Source organism: Accipiter gentilis, chromosome 16 (genome assembly GCF_929443795.1).
Source record: "Accipiter gentilis chromosome 16, bAccGen1.1, whole genome shotgun sequence".
Classification (NCBI taxonomy): Eukaryota; Metazoa; Chordata; class Aves; order Accipitriformes; family Accipitridae; genus Astur; species Astur gentilis.
The window spans coordinates 27162106-27189695 of NC_064895.1; the positions used below are offsets into that span (position 1 = coordinate 27162106).

Genomic DNA, 27590 nt, shown 5'->3' on the forward strand with positions numbered 1-27590 from the left:
CGGTGGCGGGGCAGCGGCCTTCCCGGGGGGCTTCGGTCACCCCGGTGGGGTGAAGGTTTTCGGTGGAGAAGCCAAGGATGCTTTTTCACGACCCGTGGCAGAGCGGGATGACCGGGATGGGGAAAAGCCGGGGAGCTGCTGGTGTCTGCACGAGGCCCAGGAGCTCCCGGTGCTCGTCCCACGGTGCGGGGTCAGCGGGCTGCGGAGAAAACAACTGGAAAAGGGCTAACGTTATAAAAAAAAATAAAAGGCAAAAAAAAATACCACCACCCCCCCCCACCACCAACAACTTTTCCAGTATCAGTGAGGGCTTGACTTGTGGCCGATGTACCCCTCCGTGCTTGGGAAGTGGCGCGGGGCAGGAGCAGCGGTGGGGTTTGCGGGAGAAGGGGGGGTCCCCCTTTCTGCAGCCGGGGACCCTGGGGCAGGGCTGGGGGTGACAGAAGGATGTGCCACCCCCCCCCCCCCCCCCCCCAAAAAACCCAGCGCCGGGCTGGGTACCTACTGGGATTTTTTATTTTTTTTTTGGGGGAAGACCTCTCTCTGCTGGTTGGGGATGGGGAATGAATGGGGTGGCACTCTGCACCCCTAGATGGGGGGGGGGGGGGTACCCCAGAGCCCCCTCCCCAAAAGGGATGGGGTCACTTCGCTGGGGTGCAGCACCCTGAGCAGAGACGATGCCGGGTGGGTGTGGGGAACCCCTTAAAGCAAAGAGAGGGGCAGCCGGGTGGGTGGGTGAGTGGGTGGGGGGGGGGGGGGTGTACACGGGAGGGACGGACACACACACACACACACACACAGAGCCGGTCCCGGGTGGGGTGGGGGGGTCCGGGCCACGCACACGGCCACGCACACTCTCACCTCGAACATGAGGGCGATGAGGACGCTGAGCACCAGGCAGAAGCCGATGTCGGCGTGGTTGTGGATGAGGAACTCCTGGCTGAAGAGCGGGTGGCTCTTGGCCCGCCGGCGGAAGGCCATGGCCGCGGGGGGGGGGGGGGGGGGGTAGGGGAGGGGGGTGCGGGACCAGGGGAGGGGGGGTGCGGAGCGGGGGGTGAACCGCCGCCCCGCAAACTTCCCCGGGCCCCCCGCGCAACTTCGCGGAGAAAAAAAAAAAAAAAAAAAAAAAAAAAAAAAAAAAACCAAAAAAAAACCACCGCGACCGCCCCGCGCAGGCGCCTCGCACCGCCCCGCCGCCTCGCACCGCCCCCGGCCCCGCTCCCGGCCCCGGCCCCGGCCCCGCTCCCCCGCCCCGGGCCGCCGCCGCCGCCGCCGCCGCCCCACGCACGCCCCGGGGGTCCGCGGCTTGGCCGGGGCGGGGGGGGGGGGGGGACGGACGGGGGACACGGACACCCCACCGGGTTCGGCAGCCACCTCCCATCCGTGTGTGTCCTGCACCCACCTTTTCTGCGTGGCTGGGCGCCCACCCGCATCGGCACCCACCTACCGTGTGTGTCCGGGCACCCACCCGCATGGGCACCCACCCACCGTGTGTGTCCGGGCACCCACCCGCATGGGCACCCACACACCGTGTGTGTCCGGAGCACCCACCCGCATCAGCACCCACCCACCGTGTGTGTCTGGGCACCCACCTGCATCGGCGCCCACCCACCGTGTGTGTCCGGGCACCCACCTGCATGGGCACCCACCCACCGTGTGTGTCTGGGCACCCACCCGCATCTGCACCCACCCACCATGTGTGTCCAGGCACCCACCCACGTCTGCACCCACCCACTGTGCATGTCCGGACTCCCACCCGCATCTGCACCCACCCACCGTGTGTGTCTGGGCACCCACCTGCATTGGCACCCACCCACCATGTGTGTCCGGGCACCCACCCATGTCTGCACCCACCTACCGTGTGTGTCCGGGCACCCACCTGCATCGGCGCCCACCCACCGTGTGTGTCCGGGCACCCACCCGCATGGGCACCCACCCACCGTGTGTGTCTGGGCACCCACCCACGTCTGCACCCACCCACTGTGCATGTCCGGACTCCCACCCGCATCTGCACCCACCCACCACGTGTGTCCGGGCACCCACCCATGTCTGCACCCACCTACCGTGTGTGTCCAGACTCCCACCCACATCTGCACCCACCCACCATGTGTGTCCGGGCACCCACCCGCATCGGCGCCCACCCACCGTGTGTGTCTGGGCACCCACCTGCATGGGCACCCACCCACCGTGTGTGTCTGGGCACCCACCCGCATCTGCACCCACCCACCGTGTGTGTCCGGGCACCCACCTGCGTCTGCACCCACCCACCGTGCATGTCTGGGCACCCACCCACATCTGCACCCAACTACCATGTGTTCCCAGACTCCCACCCATGTCTGCACCCACCTACCGTGCGTGTCTGGACACCCACCCACGTCTGCACCCACCTATTGTGTGTGTCCAGACCCCCACCCGCACCTGCACCCACCCACCATGTATGTCTGCATACACCCACATCTGCACCCACCTACCTTCACATCTGGACCCCCCCCCCCCCACCTGCACCCCCCTCCACGCAGACCCAGCCCTGACTGCGCCCGTCGCCCACCCGTGGCCCAGCGCCCACCTCCCCGCTCGCCCCCCGACACCGACCTGCCTCTGCACCCACCCGCTAGCTCCAGCCCCCCCGAAGCCCGCACTCCCGTGCTGAACCCCAAATCTCCCATCGACGGGGAGAAGCCAGAGGCGTGGGGTGCCCTCCCCATCCCACCTCCTTCCCAAACCCACATCCCGTGGACGGAGAGATGGTTCCGCCGAGTCTCTGAGGCAGAGCGGTGGCACGTTCGCTGTTATTTATGGAAGCCGGTCCCTAAAAAAGCCCCCCAAAAACTTCCCGGGAGCCTGAAGGACGCTAAGTGGAAGCGGGCAGGGCCCTTTGGCGGCTTCGCTTGGAAAAAGCGTGGCACGAACAGGGCTTGTGTTTTAAAGATCTCCCTTCAAGCAAAACGAGCGCCGAGAGCCTTGAACTTGCAGGATCTGGCCCGGCTCCTCCAGCATCCCTGGATCCCTCGTGGCCACAGATCCCGTCCCCAGTGGCCGTGGGGGAGGATTCACGGGAGGGAGGAAAAGCCGCTCCGGCGCGTTGGAGGGAACTGAGCCGTCTCAAACCTGGTGTTGAGAGCACAAAGCGTTTTCCTCCGGCCAAATCCAGCACAGGAAGCACAGTCCCTGGGTTCTCATTAAGCAGCCGTTCCTATTAGGCAAGTCCTGATTAGCCGTGTTTACCCTCCGCGAACCCCCCCTCCGTGTTATTGTTTAGCCTTAGAGCGATGGGCACGGAGATGCAGCCGGGGCCAAGGCATTTACAGGAATAGTAAAGGCACCAAAAAGGGATTTGAGACAAATCAAAACTGTTTAATTACGGGGAAAAAAAAAAAATGGCCAAAGGTTCCGCTTGGAAAAAACCCAAGCAAATAACAACCACCCCGGGGCAAATACTTATATTTTCTGTAATGTCCAAGCATTGCGTTTCAATATTTTTGGAAGCGAAAAGATGTTTTTCCAGATAAATCTTTCCGGGGTTAGTTTGGGGGGGGGGGGGTTTACATCATCTCAGAGCCAGAAAGAATGTTTTTTCACCGTGTGTCGAGCAGAACCGACCCTAAAACCTGGCACCCGCGGGCAGCGCTCAGAAATCGGGCTGCGGAGGGGGGCGGAAAACGGTGCTGCTGGAAGGCAAGATCCCAGCAGGGCAGGGGCAGGGCTGCTGCCAACCCTCGTGCCCTGCCGGTACCTTTCTAACCCCCTTTATTTTATTTCGCCTTGCCAGAAGGAAGAGAGTGACCCATTAAAAACAAGCCCAGGGGACGGTGCCAGCGGGCTGGACAGCCACGTCCCCAAGCCCAGGCGCTCGCCCAGGTATTGTTTAATTTATTAGGGACACAGCCTCTGTTCTTGCCTGGTCGTTCCTTTTTCTAGATCGCCGGTGAGCGGCACAGCCTGTTCTCCTCGGGAGCCTGCGGGTCACCCCCTGCGTCGTCAAAATTCACCGTCAATTCCTGCTCTCCGCTCCCTCGCTGCCCTTTCGCAGCCGGCGAGAGCTCTTCTCCACGTCAGCGGCGCTGAGCTCTCCTGGGCTGGGGCACGAGCCTCCGCCTCTCTAAAGCGCTGGAGAGGGTTTCCTTAAAAAACCGAAACGAACAAAAATGTTCAGAAGAGGCAAATGAGGAGAAATCTTCCATTCCAGGGTAGGCGAGCGGGCAGGATGATCTGGCCAGGTGTGGTGGGATGGAGACATTCCCCACTCCAGACCTTCTGGGGGTGGCTGAAGCCCAAACGTTGGTGATGAGCATCTCCCAAGGCTGGGCAGATCCTGAGGTCTAGCTCAGGATAATGTATCTCATCCAAAAAGAACTTGATGGGAAATGCTGAAGAAGGAGCAGAGGGTCTGGCTGGGTCTCCTCAAGCATTTGGAACACTCGAAGGAAACATCAGCTGGTTCCCCCGAGCGGCTGGTTCGTCTCCCCTTTGCCGCGCTTTTCCTCGGCTGCAATTTCTCGTCCAGCTTCATGCCCTGAGTTGGGACCGGCCCAGGACCACGTCATTCCGTGGAGAGCAAGGACCTGGGCTTCGTGGGACCTCCGCTCTGCGGGTTGATAAGAAGACAAACCAGAGCGAGGAGTAACCCCGTCACCTGCCCAGGCGCCCGTGGTACGCTGCCGAATATCGGGACTCAGCACCGTGGTGGTGACGGCTGGAGCCAGTTCTACCAAACCGGCAGGTTCCCATACCGCATCCAACGCAGGCGGTGGCAGCTCCCCTCGCACACGCGCCTTTGGACCTTAAGTCACCATGGGATATTTGCAGATGGATATCACCCTTCCCGGCCCTGAATGCTACCTTGGTGAGAACCTGGCAGGGCCTTCCAAACTTTCCCTGTGGCCAGGTGATGCCTGGGGAGGTGGAAGGAACCTCCCGCAACCATGGTCACGTTCCTCCAGGCACTTGCTGTGCACCTTATCGGCCACCTCCAGCACCCCAGAGCGCCCCCATTTCGCTCCCAGTGGCTCCCACCTTGCGATGTCACAGCAGCATCAATCCTGCACATCCCTCTTCTCCCATAACCCGGGCAGCGCCTGGAACAAGGCATCCGCTTTTGTGGCCTTGAGCAGCATCTCCCTCTGGTGGCTGAGGAACAGGGAGCCAGGGGAGAACCACCTCCCCAGCACGACTTCTTCGATCTGGCGGTGTTGGGGAAAAATCTGGATGTGCAGCAGGTCATCGGGGCATCTTGAGTTCCCCTGCTCCGCAGAGATGGGAAGGGTAAGGAGGGGTATCTGGAGCTGTGATTTGTATTTGGACAGTTCTCCTACTCCAAAGAGGGCTTTAAGATTTAACTAAATGTAAATTATAGGTGGAGACCTGTGGTTCAGCACTGGGATTGTACCCAGCATGTGGGACTTGGACCCTGGGTGCAACAGGGCTCTCATGCAGGCTGGAAGTCTTTAAGGACAGATAATCCACATTATTTCACCTGATTTCACACTGCTCCCAAGGAGAAGGTGAGGGGGGGAACACGGTGGGATCTCACCAGTGACCATCTCCCATCATCAGGGAGCAAAGCCATGGGAACGCCGCCCCCACAGCCTACACCCCCCATCCGTACCCCAGCCATCATGCCCCCTCCGGTGGTGTCCCCAGCGTCCCCCCACTCTTCGTCACTCCTCGATCCATCTGGGATTTCCACAACCACCTCCTCCGGGGTCAGAGGTGTCAGCTCATGGTGCACCTCCAGGCCCTCTGTGCATCGTGGATGTGCTCTGAGAAATCAAAGTCCTGGGGTACGCCTGACTCCTGTGCCCAAAGGTATTCTCTGCTTTCTTAAAATCATCTGTTTGGCCGTATTTTCTTTTCTGACTCGTCCATGGGATAGTTTCACGAGGGTTGCTCAGTGCTGTCAGAGCTTTACCGTCTACGGTTAGCCCATGCCACCACAGAGCTAGCACTAAGCTGTAGGATATAGCCCTCCCAACCATTTCGTGATGCTCACCAATTTTTTCAGTTACAGTTAAACCAGACCCATGGCTGTTCAAGACAGTCCTTGGGAAGCCCAAGTGTGGTTAGCACAAAGCCTACAGTCTGCTGTTAACAGCAGCAATCCTGTATTTATTGGGTGAAAAACACTTAAATCTCTCACAAGTGCAGCAAAGATGGTGTAAATCCTTCTGTGTCTCGAGGCCCTGGACCAGCACAGAACAGCAAACTCTCACCGCGTTTGCTTTTCCTGCCCAATCTTGCCTTGTGATAATCAGCCCAGGTTTGAGGGCAGCCCATAATTTGCGTAGCCATCACTTGACCTACGAAGCATTTGATTTTTGGCGTCAATGCAAATGATTACGGCACATACTATCTGCATGCTACATCCGAGTGCCCACCCAGGTCCCCTTTTTCATCCTCCCACTGAAAATCCCGACAGGCAACTTGTCCTGGGGCTGCGGAAGCAAAATGTGGGGAAAAGAGAAAGGAGAGGACGTGGAATCCCGTGCCCGTTCATATCTGTGTCCTTTCTTTGCACACCCTCAGCGGGAGAAAGGGAAAACCCCTGCTCAATTAAACAAACAGCTTGATTGGGGGCGGGTAGAACCGGAATGGGCAAAAATTCTAAGTAAACAGGAAAATGGAGTTGCAAAGGAGAGGGGATGTCACATCCAGCCAGGGAGCTGTGCAGCAGATCGCTTGCAAAGCAGCAGGAGAGCAAGGTCCAACATCCCCTCCAGCAAGGTCCAGAGGACCCCTCCACGCTTACGTGCGCCCCGAACACGAGACGCAGACACGGCAAAGGCTGGTTTGTTTTTTATAAGCGTCATTATATATTATCAAAGATAGCAAACCCAACCAGATAAAAATTTCCATAATGCCACAGCAGCTCTGCTGCCTTCTGCGTGATGCTCGTAGTGAGGAGGACTCTGGAAAAGCCGCTGCGTCTGCTTCCTCGCTGCAGAGCGCAGCCACAGCACGGCGGTGCTGGCTCCGAACGGACACACGGAGCTTTCACCACGTTGGAAAAGCGGCTTCACTCCGAAACCAGCACCGATCGGGTTTTCACTGCCCAGATCAGCTTGAAGAATCGCCTGGCTGGGTCAATCCTGAGCAGCCAATGCTACAGGGAAGCTTTTTTTAATAATTCATCGCATGCCTGTCCTTCCTGCTGCCTTTCCTGCCCCATGGCAACACCAGAGTCCTGCCCGCAGCAGGACAACAGCTGGAGGGCACGGCCAGATGTGCACCAGCTGGCACCCATGAGTTCACTGGTGAAGCCAGCTGACCAGACCTCAATCAGCACGTCAAGCCACATCCTGGGCACGAACCCACGTCGGCTGGAAGCATTAGCTATTTCTGAGGCCACTGTATCGAGGATTTAGTTCCCGATAGAAATAAATCCTGCCTGCAGTGGGGATTTTGTGGTGGTGGGAGTATGCAGATCTGGTTTGAGATTCGGCTTGAGGCTCAATTTAGGAGGGAGCATCCAGCCAGATGTGAATAATCTGCAGCTGGGTGGAAGGGGGCAAGGAAGAGGCTGGGCGGAAAAGGCCACGTGAGGAAGCGGGATGGTGGGCAAGCAAGCAGGACATCATGGCTTTTGTCTACAGTTCAGGGTCCTGAGGTTGTGATCTGCAGCATGAAGAGGGTCTGGGCTCCTACGTGGCCCCAGCAAATGGAGTTGGTAAAGCTCTCAAGGTGAACCTGGTGGGGGAAAAATAAATGAAGCGCTGCTAAGCCTTACTTTAGGGTTTATTCTGCGCAGAAGGAAGGGCATCTGAGAGTAAAATTCATTATTTTTCTGGTTGAGGCACTTATTTGTCCTGAGAAGGCTCCTGCTTTGGCCAGCCCCTGGAGACAGCAGCCAGATCTCCACGCTGGGACAGGGCAGCAGCTTGTACAGGCACTTGTTAGAGGACAGGCTTCAGGACGTTGTCACAAATATATCAAAGGCAGTATGCTCCAGCTGCCTAGCAGGACTGTTACATAAATAAGTTTAAATACCTAAACCTGGACTTTTAGGGCTTTTTAAGACCTTTGAAGCTCTCCGAAACTGCAAGTAGAAGATGCAGTGGGAGGGACGGTGATGTCCTAGCGATGGAGGACCACATCTGCCTGGCGGCAGGGGCACCATGGGGACAATCTTCACGGCCAGCATTAACACCCCACCACCTCCTGCCGTACCCTATCAACGAGACAGTCACCCCGATGCTGACCCGAGGTGACAGTGCAGCAATTTACAGGGTCACTCCAGCAACCCAGACAGGTCTGTCCCCTCTCCCAGCTCCCCCAGTCCTTGCTGTGGGCATCTAGGGTCAGCCTTGGGTGTGGAGGTGAAGCACGGTGGCCTCAGCTTGCTCCTCACGACAGTCCCCTGTGTGCCACAAGGGTGGGTGTCCCAAAGGCGATGCCACCCCATGAAGCCACCCTCTTGTCCCAGGGGCTCCAGGCCCTTTTTTGGGGGACCTGCCACCCCGCAGCCGCTCACGCCACCGAGGGAAGAGCTGCTTTGCAGATGCTTGCGGGCACAAGCGCCCAGGATTGGGCTGATGCTCGCCGTCTCCAGGGATAAATCCCCTCCTCCTCCTCCTCCCCGGCAGCCTGGGGAAGGCTGGGCTTTGCCATCCCTTTGCACCAGGGCCATGCACGTAGAGGTGGTGGTCCCCGTGCCAGGAGAGGTGATTCCTCCCATGCTCGCACTGAAATACACAGAGGAGCCCTCGGCTGGATCCTGGGAGAAGCTGCTGGGAAAGGATGCGGCCGGGTGAAAACCAGGCTCTTGCCCTGCTCCGTCCTCCCGTGCCATTCCCACAGCCCCGGCGCTGGGTTTGCTGTCTCCTCCATTCCTCTCCGCCTGCAGTTTCTCATCAGTCAGACCAGATTCAACACCCTGAGGACCGATTTCCCTTGCGGGGAGGGAAAGATTTGCCCCAGGCTCAACGCTGGCAGGTTTCCCCATCACCCATCCTCCGGGGTAAACCTCTCCCGCGCCACCATCTCCAAAAGCCGCATTGATCTTGGACATATCTCCTGTCTTCAAGGCCAGCTTTACCAGCAGCCAGTGGTGATGGTTTGTCCAGCTGTCCTCCAAACACCCTCTGAATTGCAGGAGCGATGAGCTGTTCTCATTTTTGGGATCTGCCGTGGTCCCTTCCCCTGCCGAGGACTCTCCGTCTCCCAAAATTCCCAAACTCTGCCCTGCTTGGGAGCTGTCTCCAGCAACCTCATCATCACCGTCAGCTGCAGCACTGCAGGTTGTCTCCACGAAGCCCTGCCAGATCTCTGCGGACTTGGGATGGAGCAGGCTGTAATAAACCACCAGAGCTGCGGCACCTGAAAAGAGCAGAAAAGTGTCAAGGGACGAGGTCCAGCAGCGTTTTTGTGAGGTGTGGAGCAGAGACCAGAGCTCGCCACCACCTCCAGATCAACAGACCCTTTGCAGAGATGCTGCTGGGCATCAGGCATCTGAGCAGCCGGTCCTTCAAGCATTTTTAGGGATGCAAGAATCCCACTCAAGCAGCTTTCGGGAAAGGGAGCGCTGAGCACACTTTCAAGATCGAATTTAATCTGGATTGATTTGCAGGCTGATAGGTGCACAGGGCAGGGAGGAGGTGTGTGATGCAGGAGTCCTTCCCATCTCTCAGCATCCCTGTCCTCTAACCTTCCTACTTCTATCCTAAACTCATTCAAAGCCAGTGAAATTGCTGCTTTTCCAGCCCAAACGTGTCCTTTCTCGAACGCGGTTGATCTGCGTGCAGCCATTCGCACACAGCCCAGCATGCCGGTGGTCCAGCTTCCCTCTGCCTCCATCCCACCGGGAAAACCTGAGCCTGCTGGGGACCTCACCCAGCAAACAGCAACTCCCATCCTTGCCCGGTGCCCGTTTTGCAAATAGAGGTGCCAAAGGGCTGTTTGCAAGCATCGTACAACCTCTCCCCTCCTTCGGCTGAGTTGTGCGTTAAAGCTTTGGGGAATTAAATGCACCGGTTGGCCAGAGCTGCTGCCTGCTTTATGGGCAGGGTATGGGCAAGGTATGGAGTACCTTCTCCCATCACGTACCAAAAAGTCCTCCCCATGGACACAAAAAGCATTTCCATTTACAAAAGCAGACCCGGTCTTTGAAAGAAAACAGGGTGGGAGAAAGCTGCTGTAGTTCTGCATGGTCCCACACCAGCGTGTTTCAAAACGTCCCCAGTGATGGCTCATCAGTCACAAGCCACCTTCATAAATCATTGGTATATGCTCAAATGAAAATGTTTCCCTGCAGTGATCCCCTGTGTCATACCACTGCCTGCACTGATCACCAAGCACCAAGAAAACACAGATGTGCTTCAAAATATTGTATTTGGCAGCGGTACCTGAGCCGTTTGCTGACATCTCGATCATTTCTGCAAGCCTCCCTTTTCAGGGATGGGCTTTAAGAAACGATGAAAAAATGAAACTCAAGGTGGATTCACATATTACCAAATACATTCAGACATTTAAGCTGGAAGAAATAAAGCAAACAGTCCGATGCAACTAAAATAACCGATGATGTTCGTTTACTCAAGCTACTCTTGAAACATGCAATCCAGGCTCTAAAAACGAGCAGATCTTACCTATTACAGACCCTGACATGATGGCCGCGGTCATGCACAGGCTGTTCCTCAGCTCTGCCTGCAGGAACCGGGTGGCCAGCAGCAGCAGGAGGGTGTTCTCCATCAGCATTATCTGCAGAGTAGAAGGAAAAGAGTTGTCACTTTTATCCTTCTGATGGCTTTAGACGCGCTTCCGATGACAGAAAATACCCACTTTCTAGGTTTTGGTGATTTATTTTGCACCTAACTTATCACTTAAAATATAAGGGTTGCTGAACAGGACTTACTGCGAGGTCTCGACCTTTTTTTACCATGAAAAATAACTCTGGCAGAGCAGCACAGCCGCTCTGGTGTTATTGAGACGTTGTATGGCTGCTGCTGAGAAACCAAAGCCAGCGCAGAAACTGCATCCAACTTGGTGACCACGTCGCTTTGTCAGGACATGGGAAATGCTGGATTTTTATCAAGTGGTGATATGAGAGATGAGAAAGGAGAGTCTGAAGCTATTGCTTCTCCCCAGCAGCTGCGCCCATGTGGAATACTGAATATCCTGGGTACTTACGGCATAAAACGTGGCCATCCTGTTCTTGGAGGGACCGGGCCGGACATTAACGTAGCAGAAGATGTACACGGCTCCCACCAGGCAATTGAACAGCCTCCAGCGGCAGGGCTGGGCCACGATATCCGTCTGCTGGGCCACCAGCCAGAAGGCCATGAGCAACCAGTGGATACCTGCGCGGGGAAGGGACTGAAAGGGCAAAGCCGTTCCTGGGGGAGGCTGCAAAGATGCTCCAGTACCAGGAGCATCCCCGTGACTGACAGCGGGACGGGACATGGGGAAGATGATCACAAGGACTTACCTGCCACAGCGAAAACCCAGAAGGAATACAGCCTGGCGAAGAGCACCAGGGCCAAGACCCTGGTCCCCAGCATCCCCGTCCTCCAGAGCAGCAGGCAGAGGATGGCGGCGGCCGGTGGGAAGAGGTGACCAGGTTTCATCAGGCAGGAGAAGCAGCTGTAGGAAACCAAAGCCCAGGCAAAGGAGAGCAGGGACAGCCCCGCGCTGACACCTGCACGGGGCCAGGGCCAGTCAGGCACTCCGAAGGATGCCCAACGGCGTCGTAGGACCGTATCTCAACGTTAAGGAGCTGTTGGTAGCACGGCACCCCGATACAAGCACGGCACCCCGTTACAAGCCAGACACCCCGCTGTCCTGCCGACTGGAGTATTTCAACCAATTCCTGCTGAATCTGGTCTCCTTTGCACGCTCGGCATTTCCCTGCTGAACTCCTCCGACCGCTCTCTCCCACGGGCAGAGCTCTGCAGCGGCAGGGCAGGTCCATCTCCGGTCGCTGCGATCGGACCAGACACTGACGCTGACTTGAGCGAGGCCTTGCGCACGCTATGTCTCCGCACCCCAACGCTACGTCTCCGCACCCCAACTTCTCCCTTCGCGCGCCTGAAAGTTCACCTTTTCTACAAAGCAGCCCCCAAACCCTAAATGCTCAGCGCTGCGCTGTGATTAGGGCTGGACCATCACTAGGAAGACGTGTTGGGTTCAAACCCACCCAAGGCACTGTCTTGGCCGTGGAGGTCTCCTATATGCTGCAGGGAATGACCGTACCGGCCAGGAAAAGCCATGGATAGCTCAGAGACTCCTCCGTGTTCGACCACAGCAGATCTGCAAGCCCCATTTCTCCCTCCTGCTTTGCACTGGGGCTTTCCAGCCCCTTTGCAGCACGTTCCTCCATCCAGAGCCTGCCCTCCACCCCCCCAGGTGGGCACATGCGTCCCCCACCCAAAAGCATCGCCCTTCCGCAAGTCGCAGCATCTTCCCGGGAACTCCGCGCTCACCGGGAACGAAGCCCGCTGGGTCGACGGCCACGACGACGTAGGCCTGCAGCAGGAGGTGAGGCAGGGTCTGCAGCAGGGCTTCCAAAAGCCGCAGCACACACACGTCCCCATGCTGGGTCAGCACCTCCCCGGCACGGGCAGCGGGTCCCTTCTCTGCCGTCGTCCACAAAACATCCCAGTACCTGCAAAAGTCACCGCGCCGGGATGTCCAACTTGGTTTTGGCAGGTTTGGGTCGGGGAAGGGGGGCTGGCTGGATGGTGGGGAACATCTCTTACCGTTTCCAGAGGCCCAGCTGCAGGAGGTGGAGTACCAGGAGCCAGCGGTCGGGCAGGCGGCCGTCCGCCCTGAACCAGAGGATGCTGAGGAGCTGAGCCGCGTAGCCGGGCACCACGCAGGCGACGGTCAGCCCGAACCAGCCCAGCTGCCCGCGGATGAGGTAGTGGATGATGGCGCAGAGCCCTGGGGAACGGCAGAGAAGCGGTGCTGAGGGATGCCACGGCCACGCACCCGGCAACTGAAAGGGGTTACCCACAACCCGCCCCAAATTCAAGTCCCAGTCCTTGTCCCCGTCTTATCTCCAGTTGACGGCTTTCGGTGGCTTGTCAGCTGCGGCACAGCCATCGCCACCGTGGGGCCTGGCGCAAGGGAGGGCTCTGATAAAAAGCACTCGGACAAGGGCTCATGCTCCAAGTAAATTTAAAAAAAAAAAAAAAAAATTTAAAAAAATCTCGATTTTTCAACTTTAGAAAAAAGAAAATGCCTGGGGTTTGCACCGAGGTGGCTGCAGAATGGGTTGGGGGGGGGGAGGCTGCCCCCTCCGCGTGTGCGCAGCCCTGCGCAGTCGCCGCCCCCCCCCCCCCCGCCCGCGCATCTTTCGCGCTCACTTACGCGCTCCGCGCTCCGCCGCCAGCAGCGCTAAGCAGAGCCCGGGGAAAGCCCCGCGCATCCTGCGCGCCCCTTCCGCGGCGGCTGCACCGCGGCGGGGGAGGAGGAGGAGGAGGAGGAGTGGAGGAGGAGGAGGAGGAGAAAGGGAGGGGAGGAGGAGGAGGAGGAGGGGAGGAGGAGGAGAAAGAGAGGGGAGGAGGAGGAGGAGGGGGAAGAAGAAGAAGGAGAAGAAGAAGAAAGAAGAAGAAGAAGGAGGAGGAGGAGGAAGAAGAGGAGGAGGAGGAGGGGAGGGGAGGAGGAAGAGGAGGAGGGGGAAGAAGAAGAAGGAGGAGGAGGAGGAGGAGGAGGAGAGGAGGAGGAGGAGAAACGGAAGGGAGGAGGAGGAGGAGGGGGAAGAAGAAGAAGGAGAAGAAGAAGAAAGAAGAAGAAGAAGAAGGAGGAGGAGGAAGAAGAGGAGGAGGAGGGGGGGAGGAGGAAGAGGAGGAGGGGGAAGAAGAAGGAGGAGGAGGAGGAGGAGAGGAGGAGGAGAAAGGGAGGGGAGGAGGAGGAGGAGGGGGAAGAAGTAGAAGGAGAAGAAGAAGAAAGAAGAAGAAGAAGAAGGAGGAGGAGGAAGAAGAGGAGGAGGAGGAGGGGAGGGGAGGAGGAAGAGGAGGAGGGGGAAGAAGAAAAAGGAGGAGGAGGAGGAGGAGAAAGGGAGGGGAGGAGGAGGAAGAGGAGGAGGAGGGGGAAGAAGAAGGAGATGAAGAAAGAAGAAGAAGAAGGAGGAGGAAGAAGAAGAGGAGGAGGAGGAGGGGAGGGGAGGAGGAAGAGGGGAGAGGAGGAGGAGGAGGAGGGGGAAGAAGAAGAAGAAAGAAGAAGAAGGAGGAGGAGGAGGAAGAGGAGGAGGAGGAGGGGGAAGAAGAAGAAGAAGGAGAAAAAGAAGAAGAAGAAGGAGGAGGAGGAGGAACGGGGGCCGGTCGCTCCCCGCCCGCCCCGACTCAGCCTCTTTTCTCTTCCCGCCAGGCAATGTTACGTCACGTTGCTTGCGTCACGCCGGCTCCTCGCGGGTGTTGCGGCCCCCCAGAGCAGCCCGAGAGCCCTGGGGTTGCGGTGCATTTCCACCACCCGGCCCAACGCGCCCCAAGCCGAGGTCTCCTTGCACAAGTCGGACCGGGGTGGGGGGGGGGGGGGGGTTCCCCGGGTACTTGTGCATTTGCACAAGGGGTGTGCGGCTGCCGCAGGGGTGAGCACTAGGTGGCAGCCGGGACCTGAGATGCACAGAGCCAGAAATTAATTCTTTTTTTTGTTTTTTTCCCCACTCCCACCCAAGACATAAAACCTTTGCGAAATGTGATTCCGACCGTTGCTGGTTGCAGGTGGCCGTGTGTGTGCGGAGATGTGACCTACCTGCTTTTTGGGTTTTTCCCCCAACCTCCAGCCCTGCAGACTCCATCCCCTGGGAAGTACGTGCTTTTTAGAAATTAAATCCTCAGCAAGTCGCTATAGGGAAGGCCACTGAAGGGGTTTTTAATTAGGTCCAAATATCATCTAAAGTTTTGTCATTGCTTTCACAAAATCGTGCAGGAAGCTCCCAAAGCTTTGCACGTCAGCCGGGCTGTCGGGATGTCCGTGTGTTTGGGGGCTTTCATGCATTTGCTGTTGTTTGTTGAAATTTTAGCGAGTTTCTTTGCAACCCTGAGAACAAAGCCTGGATTCTGCTGCTTAACAGAAGCAACATTTCTCACCCATTCAGCTGAGTCCGGAGCAAGGACTTTTTGAAATACGAAAGCTCAGTTTCCAGGGTTCTCTATAGGTGCCCAGTACATTACGCCTGTCCCTGCCGCGCTCTATAACACCCCTCTTCGATATTTGCATGTAAGTGATGAACTCAATCTCCCGTGTGTGCTCGGGGCCGTGGACGTGCTGCTGGCTTTTGGGAAGCCAAACTGCTCCGGGATGTCATTGCCTGATTGTCCCTCCTCGAGGGAGCATCGCCAGGGGCTCTGCTCACTCTCCAGCACTGGCTTTTACCAAGCACGTAAGATCTTTGCATCCTCAACTCCAGTGTTTGGATTTGGTGGACGGTGGGTTAAAAAAGTCACGGGTGGAAGCGATAGCCTGCTTTGCCTCTTGTCCCGCTGCCATGTCCGTTATTCAGCAAAGTGTTTCATTAACTAACAGCGTTGAGCTGTTGGCCCCAGCTCCAGTGAAGCATTTTAATAAAGTTAGGGGTGTAAATAAAGCTCTGGACCTGAGTGAAGTTCAGTCTCGGTTGTCTCCAAGCCTTGTCCTCCACAGCTTATAGTGTAACAAATCCCAAATGGCTCATTCCTAGAAAACCCAACTTTTTGCATGCAAAGCACAACGAAGGCTCTAACGGGCACCAAAGCCTCTTCCAAAGCTGAGGGCGGGCTGTTGAAGAACCGTCTTTGCTTGCAAATCCAGCAGTGAGGAAGTCGTAAGGGTTCGTGCAGGTGCAATGCGGTGTCACCCTTCATGTCACCCACAGAAGACGTGTGAACCTCATCGTCTTATCCCCCCCGACCTCTGTCGGCATCATTCCCGGGAAGGAGCCACCCCGAGGTGCCTCAACTGTCTTTTCTCAGTCTCAAAGTGACTGATGATAAAATCGCCTCCTCCTCCTGCCCCAAGGCTTTGTTTCAAGCCAGGAATAAATTCCCATGCCACACGAGAAGCGCCATTACCACCCCAAAACAGTTCCAGGCAGAGAAGGAGAAAGCCAGAAAGCCTTCCAGAAGATATTCCCAGAGCTAGCCACCCTCCCCAGTTTCACTGCCAACTCCCAGTTGCTCTGGCTGCCATCCAGCCACTGGTTTGGCTGCACTTTTCTCTGCTGGATTTCAGCGCTCAGGAGCCTCTCTTGCTAAAAACCCCTCAAGTCTCCAACGAAGCTACATCCAGAGGATGGTGAAGTCACCTCTCCACATTTTATTTAGCGATCTTAGCAAATGAAGGTCCTCCAGCTCCTCCATGCAGAGCTGTTTCTCCAACCTTCAGGTTAGTTTTTGGAAGTCTCTGCTGCACCTTCTCATACTTTAACCCCCTCTTGAGGTGGGAGCATGAGTAGTTGCAGAGACCTGTTAGCTGTGCTGCTGGAGCTGCACACAGAGATGTATAACTTCATGGTGGGGCTGATTCTGGATTCAGTCTCCATGTGGCTTTGGGCAATCTTTTTGGGGGTCTAAAATGGGAACAAATACTCCTTTCTCTGCATACTCTGGATTTTTGGAGGCAAAGACGCATCTTTCTGAGATCTGAGCGTGCAAATATCTTGAAGTGAGCTGGGTCTTCTGCGTGTGGTCGTTGCTCTGGCTAAATGGTTGGCAAAATATCTGCCTGCCTGTGCTATTTGTGGAGGAGACGGTGCTTTGGATCAGGAGATGGGAACAAGCAGGTGTCGGTGTTGAGAGGATAATTCCTTTCGGGGTGGAGACATTGTAATTAGAGGTTACAGTGTGCATCCTTTAAATATATTATTTGGATCCAAATACGATTGCTAAATCCCTGCAGGTCACATTCATCAAAGCCGTATAAGTACAGGTTAATTCCTTCCTCCTGCAGTGTCTCTTGGTGCCAGCAGCTTTGTGGTGGAGCTCCACAATGTCAACCAAAGCCATGAAGATACTCATCCTGCTGCTGCTCCTTCTCCCCACGGTGTCCCAGGCTGCTGCAGGTAAGTGTAAATACAACCGATGGGCATTTCTGTGTTTGGGAAACAGGGAGAGATTCTGTAAATGAGGAATGAACTCGTGATACTGCACAGCGGGTGTAATAATTGGCATCGAACCTGCCTGCCTAGCACTGAATAGTCCAACTCCAGTTGGCCATTTCAGCGCGAAGGGAAGAGAGCGTCACAGTTTGCAGAACTCACGAATGCTTTCAGACGTGGCAGCGAAACTCAACAGCAGGTTGATGACCTCCCTGAGATGCCACTTGTGCGATCTGCAGATCGAGCTGTTGCAAACAGGGGGGACAGGCTTTCTTCACACGTGCAAATCCAAGGAAAGGTGCTTACCAGCTCTTTTTCTCAGTTACAGTGTCAGACACTGTGACGTGTCGGAAGATCAAGGGCGAGTGTGCGTTCCTGCTGTGTCCCTTGTTTAAGAGAGCCACCGGTACCTGCTACAACGGACTGGCAAAGTGCTGCAGGCCCTTATGGTAGCGGTAGGGTAGTTTTGTCCTGCTTTACATGGGTATGTGTTGGGTTTGGTGCTGTCTTTCCTCAGAGCTGGTGGAAGTTACTTTGGCATTTGGCCACGTGTCTGCTTTTCACCCGTGTATCCACACCTGAGAAATCACTGCGTGGCACATCCTCGTCCTCCGGACCCTGTCCCTCCAGCATCACCAAGGCAGGGTTGAAGTGGTAGCCTGAAACTGGGCGGCTTCTCTGTTCTCCCTGCCAAGGGTGGTTTGCAGTGGGAATCAGGAAGATTTCCTCCTCGCGTTGGGATGTGTCCCATGTGATGCTGAGGTACCACAGCGAGCCTCATCCATCCCCTGTGCTCTCCTGAGGTAGAGCACCTCTGGAGACCTGACGGCCTCGGTTCCCACCCTGGTGTCCCAGGGGAAGAGCACAACACATTTTCCCATCTTCCCTGCAGGACTGCTTTTCTCTTCCGTAAGACTATTTCTCATATCACCTTATAATCATCTCCAGAGAAGGTCTTTTACCTTCGACCTTTCCCATCCTGTATCCTCAGAAGATGTTGTCCTGGCTCGGTCATCCGTCCAGCTTCTCAGAGGACACCTGGCTGGTTCAGACCCTGTTCTGGAGGGGAGGTCTGGTCAACTCTCATTTGACTCATTTGACATCATCTATCGTGATACAGCAAGGGCTGGAGGCTGAAGTCTTCAGGGATGCTCTCTTGCAGGCTCCGCAAAATATCTCAGCCTTCCAGTATTGAAGCGATCTGTGCTCTTTTTCTCTCCTCTAACACGTATTTTCTGTGTCCAGAGAGGCTGTGGTTCGCAAACTATTTGAGTTTTGTAAAGATTTAATAAAGCATGAGTAATAACACCAAGCGCTTTAAGCAATTAATTGGTGAGGAGTGTTTTAATCCCTCCGGTTTCTGAGGTCTAGGGCCTAGCTCCTGTGGATCTTATATCCAGCCACATCTCATCAGCAGGCATCTCCAAAACCTGGGAAAGGTTTTCTAGGTCATCTTCTACCTGAGCCCAAGTCAAGAGGAAGTTTGATTAACTCCACAGTCAGGGAGCTCAGATTTGTTCAGCCCGGGGAGATGGCTTAAAAAAATCTCATCAGACATCTGTGCCGCTTCTGGTGTAGCAACTTCTCTAGTCCTGCATGTGCACGGCAGCTGACATAATTGCATAGCATATTGCTACCGCCAGAGAAAAAAATCATTAATAATAATAATAATCAAGCTCTCCAAGCCCAAAGGTGCTATTCAAACCTTAATCACTCCTTCCATCTAGGGATTTGAAGGTCCTTTGTACTCATGAACTGAGGCTTGCACCACCCGTAGGAGGTAGCCGAGCAAACAGAAAGTACCTGCTGTTGTGATTAAGCCACGCTCTTCCACCAGGGATTAATTTTAACCCTTGTAGTTCAGGAATAAGGAACAATAATAGCAGAAAGCAGGTGTTTGGTGGTATGCCAAAAAGTTGCAGTGACTCTCACGGGGCTGGCTTTCAGGAATAATAAGTGAGACTCCTCAGTGGTTGTATAATCATTGCAATTAGGAAATCGAGTGCTTTACAGTCTATGCAAGAGTTGCTACTCACATTGCACTGATGAAGAAACTGGGGCGCAGAATGGGGAAGCACCAGCAAGGTCGTTGCCTCCCGGTCACCCACGGCCAGGAGGAGGAGAAAGATCTTGGGACTTGTGCTTTGGCATCCTAAATGGTTTATCCCCTTTGAAAATAAATGCAGGCATCATTAACAAAATAGCATGCAAAATCATTCTTAATTGACAATTGATTTGGTGTAGAGCATGACTGCTGGCCACCACATCCTGGAAATCTGAATAGCCATGTCATGGCTATCATGTGGCAGGCATGGAAAAAATCTCTTCTTCACAGAATTCAGGAAGATTCATTCCATGGGAAAGATGGATAATATAAGAGTCAGGTCTATACAGAGCTGGAAATTCCTTCATCGTTTGAAGGAGGTTCACAGCCTGAGGCTCAGTGAAACCCAACGAGAGTGGGGATTTGGACAGCCCATCCTTTACTTATCCAGTGGACAGGAAAAATGAAGAGCATCAAAACCACCTGCACAGCTACATGCCCCAATTATCTCTGCCCCTGTGGAGAGGAGAGGAGATAGTAAAGGCAAAGGGAGCCTTGGCTTGCCTACAGATCATTTCACGTGGACCCAGCTGGCCCTCACGTGTTGAACCACCTGTGTGCACTTGTTTCAACCAGTGTTTTGCTACACACCCTAGCTGCAAATATTTTGCAACACCTTAGAGAAGGGTTTAAGCAATAGTCCCTCCCTGATGGACCCAGATAGCGGGTCACATCTTTTGCAGATCATTCCCCTGCTCGAGGGGATGCAGCAGAGCAGTTGTGAGGGGTGATTGCGGACGTGTTAGGAGATGCAGAGATCAAATTTTTGTTGCAGTAAAAGGGTAATTCTTAGAACAACTGGTCCTTGCACCCACAAGAAGAGTTGCCTTCCTGGATTTGGTCATGAGTGGTGCGAAGGACCTCGTTCAAAAGTTGTTTGTGAGAGCTGCTCTGTAAAAGTGACCACGGTACGATTAGGCTTAACCATGTCGCAGGACCAAATACATTCAATAGGGGAATATTTAATCTCAAAAAAGCAAAAAATGAGGAAAGGAAAGTACCAAAAGGAGCAGTCCAGAGGAGCAAGAAGCCTGCAGCTGGCCTGAAAGCTGTTAAAAAGGCTGTGCTAGAAACCTCAGTAAAATATTTGCTTTGACTGGGAAAGAAAACAGAGAGATCTAAGAAAAAATCCCCGTAGGGCATGAAGGGCAAGTCAAGGCAGGCTCTCGCAGGGAAGAGCTCAGTGGTGAACAAGCACCTGACAGAGGAGAACAGCAACTCCCATAAAACATGGCAGGTCAGATTCAAGTAAGAAAGAAGGCTAAAAAGGAAGGTGAACATCCCTTTGCAACAGATGCCCGAACTGATAGCAGAAATGTCTGTAAATGCATGGAAAGTAGGAAGCCATCGGGGGAGTTCTTGATGAGAAAGGAGTAGGAGGACTCCTAGGGGTGGTATGCTGTAGCTCAATATACTCTTCTGCCCATGGCAAGATAGTAAAGGCTATAATAAAAATAAAATTGCTGAGCACGGGCTGTGAATTTCTGGACGTTGCTGGCACAGGAGGCTCTGCAGGTAGGCAACACCAGCAAGCCCAAAAAGGGTTAGACAAATTCATAGACAGCAGGTCCTTAAGCAGGTAGTGAAAGGACGGGTGAAGATGTCCCCTGCAACATCCCTAATTTTGCAATTATGGATGCTGGGGCAAAATGGGAGGACAGGCCCACAGATAGTGCCCAAGCTCACATGCTGTCCCTGAATAGCAGGGAAGACATGGAAAGAAAAGGCACAGAGAAGCAAAGAGAAGACAAGGAAAGGGGTTGCAAAGAAGGAAAGCCAGCATCCAGAGACAGGCAAGGGAGGGTACTCAGTGTCTGGAGCCAGGCCAGTGGCAATATGCTGCCAGTTGCCGTGTTTAGTTGCAAGCAATGATTCTGTAAACCGTTTTTGTGCCCAGTTATAAGCTGTGAACAAAAATGTGCAGCCCTTGGAAGAGCCTGTGGTCTGACCAGCTTGATGGCAGTGCCCATGCAAAGGTCACAGCGCGGACTTCAGCTGCTGAGAGCTTTCTCATGGAGAAACCTCTTAGAAACACCCTGGTGGAATTGCTCACACATCCCCCGATTTTGAGTTGGGTGCCCATTGATGTGAGCCTCCACAGGACTTGGCTTTTGCTGGCAGGCTGAAATCCTTTCCGCACTCAATTCATTAACTATTTAATTAATTCAGTTGCTCTCTAGATCATCTGTCATTGGATGGCTTTGCTTTGCAGAACTGTTACCCCAGTAAGTCCCTGTTTTGCCAGCTGTGACACCTGAGTGTTGACAGACTCATCACTCACAAGACCTGAGATACTGCTTCGTGTTCCTGGATGTGCAGAAACTGCAGCAAGCCCAGGGCAGGCAGCAAAAAAAGCATTAACCATACGTAGGTTAGCCTCGAGGTCTATAAAACCTTCCGCATTTGGAGAGAAACCAGGAGCAAATATATTCACGCTAAAATGGCAAAAGTAACGAGAGCCATGTCTTCTACAGTTTAAGACCGTATTCTGCTCCTCACTCTGCTGAGAGGCGTAAATCAGAAGAAGCTCTGTTGAAATCATTGCACCAACTTCTGACATCGTGAAGATCAGAATCTATCCATGGCTGGGCATGGAAAGACTCACCAAAAGGAAACGCTGCTGATCTTCTCGCTGCCTTCTTCTTGATAGCCCATTGCCAAAAGGTCCCAGGGTCTAATCCTGCTGGGCACCAGGCACTTGAGGCAGAAGGAGGCTTTCCCCTCTTTTCTACGCAAGATGCACACTGGAAAATCTGCCACAGGTTTGTTGAGGAAGAGATTGCTTTCTCCTCCTCTCTGGCAATATCGCAGTGGTCCAGGAGGCTGTGCTGTAAGACAGCAGGGGTGGACTTATCATCTCCTCTGACGAAGGAGCTGCACAACCTATATATCTGCTTCTGAACTGGTGGCCAAGATCTGCCTATGGGCATTGCAGAACACGGAAGGCGCATTTGTACCACTATGTTACACACACACTTTGGGGTCCTATGTGGCACCGAAAAACTGCCTTTTCTATCTCTTGTCCCTCTGTGCCTCAGGCTGGTGACACCACGTTGCTCAAGTACAGATGATAAGCAGCATTGCCTGACCCCTCGAATTAAGTGAGGAAAGCTGGCATAGCCTCGCAGGTCCTTTCCAGGCATATAGTATTGGGAGCATCCCAACACATGGCGGTCCTTATGCCTAGTCCTTGAAATATGGAAGATAGCAACTCTTGCTCCAGTATCTCCTTGAGAAGGTAGACCACCAGCAGCAGAAGCTACAATAATAATAAATAAATGCAAACTCCTGCCCACCTGACAACTTCACCCGGCATTGCTTTCTTGTTCAAACTGACCAGGGTTCATACCAAAGAGGAAGGTCCCTGGAAAACCAGCATGAAGGAAAATGAAAAGGAAGATTTAAAACATCACATCACTGGGGTGGTTTGAATTTCCATAAACAGATGTGGCTTGAAACGTCTTACATATGGTGGAGGTAATTAGTACTGAAAATGTTTTGGTGCAAAAGTAAGAAAAAAAACAGAACACCTTTTCTTTTTTCTTTTTTATTCATAACTATATATTTCATTTTACTTTCTCACTTTTTTCCTACCATTCCCTACTGCAGATCTTTTCTATGTTCTTAATCAAAACAGAGACAACTGTCCAAATTTTCCCTTCCAACAGCAGAAATTATGTAATATTAATGACAGCTCATTAATCCTCTTTCTGAATTTCCAAAGAACCCCTAACTTCCTATTTAATGCAGTTCTTTTTAACCTACTTCCAACTGATTATTTTTCTTTTTATGGTGATGTATTTTTCACATTTGTAAGGAATTAACATGAAACCTCTGAAAATAGATGGAGGCAGTGCTTCCTCACTAGAGCATTGTGGGCATTTAAGGAGAAATTCCTGCTGGGATTTATTTGGTAAATGAAATAACTGGCTAGTTCATTAATAACACTCAGATACATGTGACTATCTTCATCAAAACCTGAAAAGCATTGCTGCAGAAGGCAAAACAGAGCTAGAAATCCTTGCGTATCCCTCAAAAAACTGCTTGACATGATATTAAAATCTACTTTTTTCCCCCCCTTTTCTTTTCAAGTTACAAGACCAAAGGCAAACTTAAGCCCAACACCTTTCCATAATTTAGGCATAGGCTCTAAAATAACCCCGGTACAGCTATACCAGGGAATCAAACAGGGCAGAACCTGGGCTCTGAAGCACAAACCTTTCTACTGTGCCATTCTCAGAGCTGCCCCCGGCACAAGCTTGCCTCTTGCGCTCTCCCGGCAATTTCCAGATGCAGTCTAAAAGCTGGCAGAGACCAGGGACTGTTCCCAGCAGGCAATTTAGGTGAAACCAATCCATGTTGGAGGCTGAGTTTAATGGTATGGACATGGCCAGACTCTGCTTTTTGGCCTGGAGATAAACCTGGTGCAGGTTAGCTCTCTAGCAGAGATATGACCGTCAAGTAGCAACCCCTTGTGTGCTCGAAGAGCAGTTAAATTGAATAACAACTGGCACTGCTCATGCCGAAGCCTACCTGAACTGTGCAGCTTCACTATAGCTTCAAGTTTATGATTTTCTTCCATCCTACAGGGACCAAAAGTTGTGAATGAGAGGCACGTCTTTGGAAGATACCTGCTCTGTGGACATTTGAGCGGACACCTGCTGGGTAAATCCCACCAAACCCCACTATGTACCATTCCCCTGAGGGATCCCATCACACAGCATCAGCTTCCAGATGGGGTGTACAGAATGACCATCCAGGAGCACAGCAGCCTGTAGAGCTGATTTTATCGTGCTGGAGAGCAACTGCCACCAAGGCTCAGCTGGCGAGCAGAAACCAGTGTCATATATGGCGCAGAAACCTTGAGCGAGCTGCTGTGGCCAAACGCGTTGAAGAAACGGAGGTGGCCCAAGGCAGTTTGCGTGCAGCTCAGCGCATTTCCCGAGGCGATGCTGCAATATTTTGAAAGCGATACCTCGGTTCCTCATAGGAGGACGTTAACGGGGAGGATTCATTGGACCTCCCTGATGCTCCCCAAAACCGTGGGGATTGTCTGATTGGCCACCAGAAGGCTGTGAAGATCAAGCGTCCTTCATCACCCTCCAGAAACAGCATAAAGCCAAGCTCTGCTCCTTCATCTTAATGCGTCTGGGTGGCTGACACTGATCCAAGGACTGTTCCAACCTAGAGCCTCCTCTTACCTGGTAACGACTGAAATCTTCTCATTATTCAGCCTCTCTTAAAGAGTTCTGTCCTTCTTAAATGGGCTGGAGACTTTATATCTTTCATGTATAGCTGCATTTCACTGTTATAGCCTTAACCGTGCAGTGATGCCAGTCTATCAAGAGTCAGTTCTAGAGATTTCAATTATTGATAAGGGAGAAGAGTTTTTGTTGGCTGCGGAAAGAGACCTGAGAAGAAATGCAAACAGTGATAAATTTATCCTGGAAATCATGTAATTCTTGAGGTGAAGGAAAAGCAACAGCCTCTATGCAAGAATAGGGAGAAGCTGGATTTTAACTTAACTGTGAAGGAATTTTTTCTGCTTTTTTTTTAATTAGAAAAGCTTGAGAACACACATCAGGTTGTTTTCTATAAATACAGTAAAAATTGCTTTATTTTTCTTTCTGAATTAACAGCTTTAGCTTCCACAAGGCAAACCAAATTTATTGCAATGTATTGCAAAATACCAAGCAATCTAGGATAAATACCTGGTTAATGAATACATTAATTAAAAGGGGCTTTAAAATCGTATTTTTCTGTGTGCCCGCTTCTTCCTGTGCCACAATCCTATGTATGCTCCAGGGAACCCTTAGGTCAATAGACATTACTGTAAAGAAAATGTGTAATACCTCTTCTAGATAACGCTTGATCTTGAAGAACATTTCTGTATGTCACTTCTCAGCCCACTATGATTGTGCAGGGACAACCCTCTTACTAATAATGTCTCGGTCTCCTCTCTCCGTAGTGACAGGAGTTCCCAGTCCATCCTCTGCCATGAAAATCCTTTCCTTTCTCTTTGCTCTCCTCTTGGTGGTGTTTCACGGAGCTGCAGGTAAGGTGTAAACGAAGATGAGGGGCTACATAGAAGATATTGGTGTCTTATAAAGGTTCGTGTCTCCTTTGGGAAGTGGCCAAGCTGCCTCCTGCAAAGAATCTTCACGCACATCATCAAAGCCTGTTGGCAGATTACAGATGATATGTAAGATTAGCAGGCAAACACTCCAACCATCAATTCAGTGTCTTTGCCACTCCTCTGAAAATCCAGTCTGAGTTGAAAGCACTAGGGGCCACGCCAAAATTACCATTCGGTGCCAGCATTTCCCCCATGAAAGCTTGCAGACTCACACTTAAATCACTTTGTCTCTGGGTCACCTTTAAACAAACCACTCAATCAAATATTCTGAAGCCACACAGGAAGAAAAGGAATCTGGTCCCGTGCTTTCCAAATATCCTTTGCTTCAGGACCTTGTACTTGGGGTGGGGAGGCCGAAGACCGTGAGTTAAGACTGAAATGCTACCGGTAGCTTCTGCTCAGTGCAGAAACCTGTGCAACCCTAAGTGGTGGTGTAAGGCTGTGCCTGCTGCAGGGATGCAAAGGAGTCTGGAGCCCCAAACCCACCTTATTGTCCAGAAAAAGGGACTGTGTTTCAACACCATCCCTGAAAACGGCACAATCTCTGTGGGAACAGGAGGGAAAGTGCTCTCTGGGGAAGTAAGGATGGGACGAGACTATGATGAATTGCAGAAGACCGGGAACATGGGAGAAGTGTCATATATGCTTGTCTGATCTTATTCTTACCCGGGCATCTGCTTATGGCAGTTCTTATAGGCAGGACACTGGGCAAAGTGTTCCTTTGGTCGGTTTTATGTCCTTCTTTGACATACAGATAGACACAGTGGATGTTTGGGCTGTTTTCAGTAAGACCTATCTTCTGGGTATACTAACACAAGAAATTTATCTTGAAGAAAGTGTTTCTGAGAGCTGGGACTGCTCATAATCACCTCTGCAATGTCCCACAGACAGATAGTTTGGGACCAGAAGTGTTTTACTGAGCCTTCCCTGCACTGTTTTATTTCTGCCTGGGATTTTCTGGGTACTGCCGTGTGTGCATGCACCACACCACTCACGTGCTGTGAATCTAACACACTAGGGATGGGCTGGATTTACTGTACATGTGTAATATTCATGGTCTATTTGCTGGAACAAGCGCTCCGCTTTCTGGATATGCTGGACTTAGTGTGGTTGCATGGATGAGCTGTGAAACTAAAATTAATTGGTTCATGTTCAGTCAATCGGGTGCATCCAGAATGCATCAGCCTGCCAGGCTACATCTCTATTAATCAACCAAACAGGACCAGGCAACGTGCTACCTAGTTGGTAGTCTGCTCTCTAGGGTAATTTTGACCCCTGACAACTAGCATTTTCACGGATAAAACCTCTTCTGGGAATAGCACAGGCTGGTGGCCATTCCCAAAAGGCAAACTGAATGTGGATATCCTATTTTAATGGGGAAGAAAGTTTAGCCATATAGATAAGAGCAATGCCATGTCTTTGGTCAGCCTCAGACCCAGAGGGCAATGCCTGGCATGCTCTGTTTACTAGCATGGAAGTGGTCATTCTGCATGCACTGTTGAGTTTATCCGTGTACAGGGGCCATCTATATGGACTACAAGACACCAGGACCTGTTTTGAGACATGGGTGAAATTTATAGGGAGGGAAATAGGCCGAATCTATGGAAATTCAGACGCACAGAAATCCTCATCTTTCTGCCCCTAGAAGTGGCAGCCTCCCAGCTGAGCTGGTGCATCTCTCCTTAATTAAGACCTACAAGACTTTAAGAGCTGGCAAGTGGCCACTGTTCTTTATCAGGTCTCTGGTGTTTGTCCCTGAAATCTGAGTTCCTAAGAGAGTCCTGGGCTTGGGGACACAGATCTTTCACCTGAAGAAGGGTTTAGAGCATTTGCTCGATCGTTCTGCCCACAGACCTCCTCCTCTGAAGGTTGCATCAGGACTGTCAGTGACTTTGGGCACCGGTGTGGCATGGTGTCAGCTCACAGGAATTTAGCAAAATACAAAACCCTGCCAGAAACAATTGTCTCCTGCCTTTTTTTTTATGGTACAGGCTTTGTAAAATATCCAAGACCTTTTATACGATGTGGATATCGTGGGACTTTCTGCTTCCCTGGGGCATGCCCTCGTGGCAACGCTTATCTGGGGATATGTCGTTCGGGGCAGTCTTGCTGCAAATGGTAAGTTTAGGATTTGACTGGGGCAAAGAGGAGTTTCCAAATTTTCAGTTAAGTCCTGTGTAGCAGGATTTTCTCCATCAACATAAGCCTGAAAACCCTGAAATATTCTTTCCTTTCTGTAGGTTGTAGTGTGGTTAATTGCAGAGGATCTGCAGGGATCTGGGGATGATCGCTTTTTACATCATTGGATTCAGGGTACCGTTGTACCGGTCATCAAGGATTTGTCA

At 52.8% G+C, this 27590-nt stretch overlaps 5 protein-coding genes across 8 annotated transcripts in view; 3 read left to right on the plus strand and 2 right to left on the minus strand.

The window, feature by feature from the left end:
• TRAM2 (translocation associated membrane protein 2) overlaps positions 1–981 on the minus strand; it is a 39531-nt gene extending 38550 nt beyond the window's left edge. For all 4 annotated transcript variants that reach the window (XR_007508300.1, XR_007508301.1, XR_007508299.1 and 1 more), the window contains exon 1: positions 862–981. Coding sequence is in view for 1 of the 4 variants with exons in the window: in XM_049818540.1 (XP_049674497.1) it covers positions 862–981 (120 nt within the window). In the remaining 3 variants the exon portion in view is untranslated. The remainder of the gene's footprint in view (positions 1–861) is intronic.
• A 5795-nt stretch (positions 982–6776) lies between these two features.
• On the minus strand, positions 6777–13422 carry XKR5 (XK related 5). Its single transcript, XM_049819123.1, has 7 exons — positions 13300–13422; positions 12687–12870; positions 12411–12592; positions 11417–11626; positions 11119–11288; positions 10578–10689; positions 6777–9312 (listed from the first exon to the last, which is right to left on the minus strand). Exons 1-7 carry the CDS (start codon positions 13355–13357, stop codon positions 8225–8227), a joined length of 2004 nt encoding a protein of 667 aa, XP_049675080.1. The 5' UTR covers positions 13358–13422; the 3' UTR covers positions 6777–8224.
• A 437-nt stretch (positions 13423–13859) lies between these two features.
• LOC126046415 (uncharacterized) lies at positions 13860–15033 on the plus strand. Its single transcript, XM_049818772.1, has 2 exons — positions 13860–14425; positions 14652–15033. The coding sequence occupies exons 1-2, from the start codon at positions 14036–14038 to the stop codon at positions 14751–14753; spliced, it is 492 nt and encodes a 163-aa protein (XP_049674729.1). The 5' UTR covers positions 13860–14035; the 3' UTR covers positions 14754–15033.
• Positions 15034–16873: 1840 nt separating this feature from the next.
• Positions 16874–23732, plus strand: DEFB1 (defensin beta 1). Its single transcript, XM_049818773.1, has 3 exons — positions 16874–16969; positions 17334–17460; positions 23699–23732. Exons 1-2 carry the CDS (start codon positions 16897–16899, stop codon positions 17456–17458), a joined length of 198 nt encoding a protein of 65 aa, XP_049674730.1. The 5' UTR covers positions 16874–16896; the 3' UTR covers positions 17459–17460; positions 23699–23732.
• Positions 23733–24120: 388 nt separating this feature from the next.
• On the plus strand, positions 24121–27367 carry LOC126046388 (gallinacin-4-like). Its single transcript, XM_049818721.1, has 3 exons — positions 24121–24313; positions 25078–25164; positions 27237–27367. Exons 2-3 carry the CDS (start codon positions 25107–25109, stop codon positions 27365–27367), a joined length of 189 nt encoding a protein of 62 aa, XP_049674678.1. The 5' UTR covers positions 24121–24313; positions 25078–25106.
• The last annotated feature ends 223 nt before the right edge of the window (positions 27368–27590 follow it).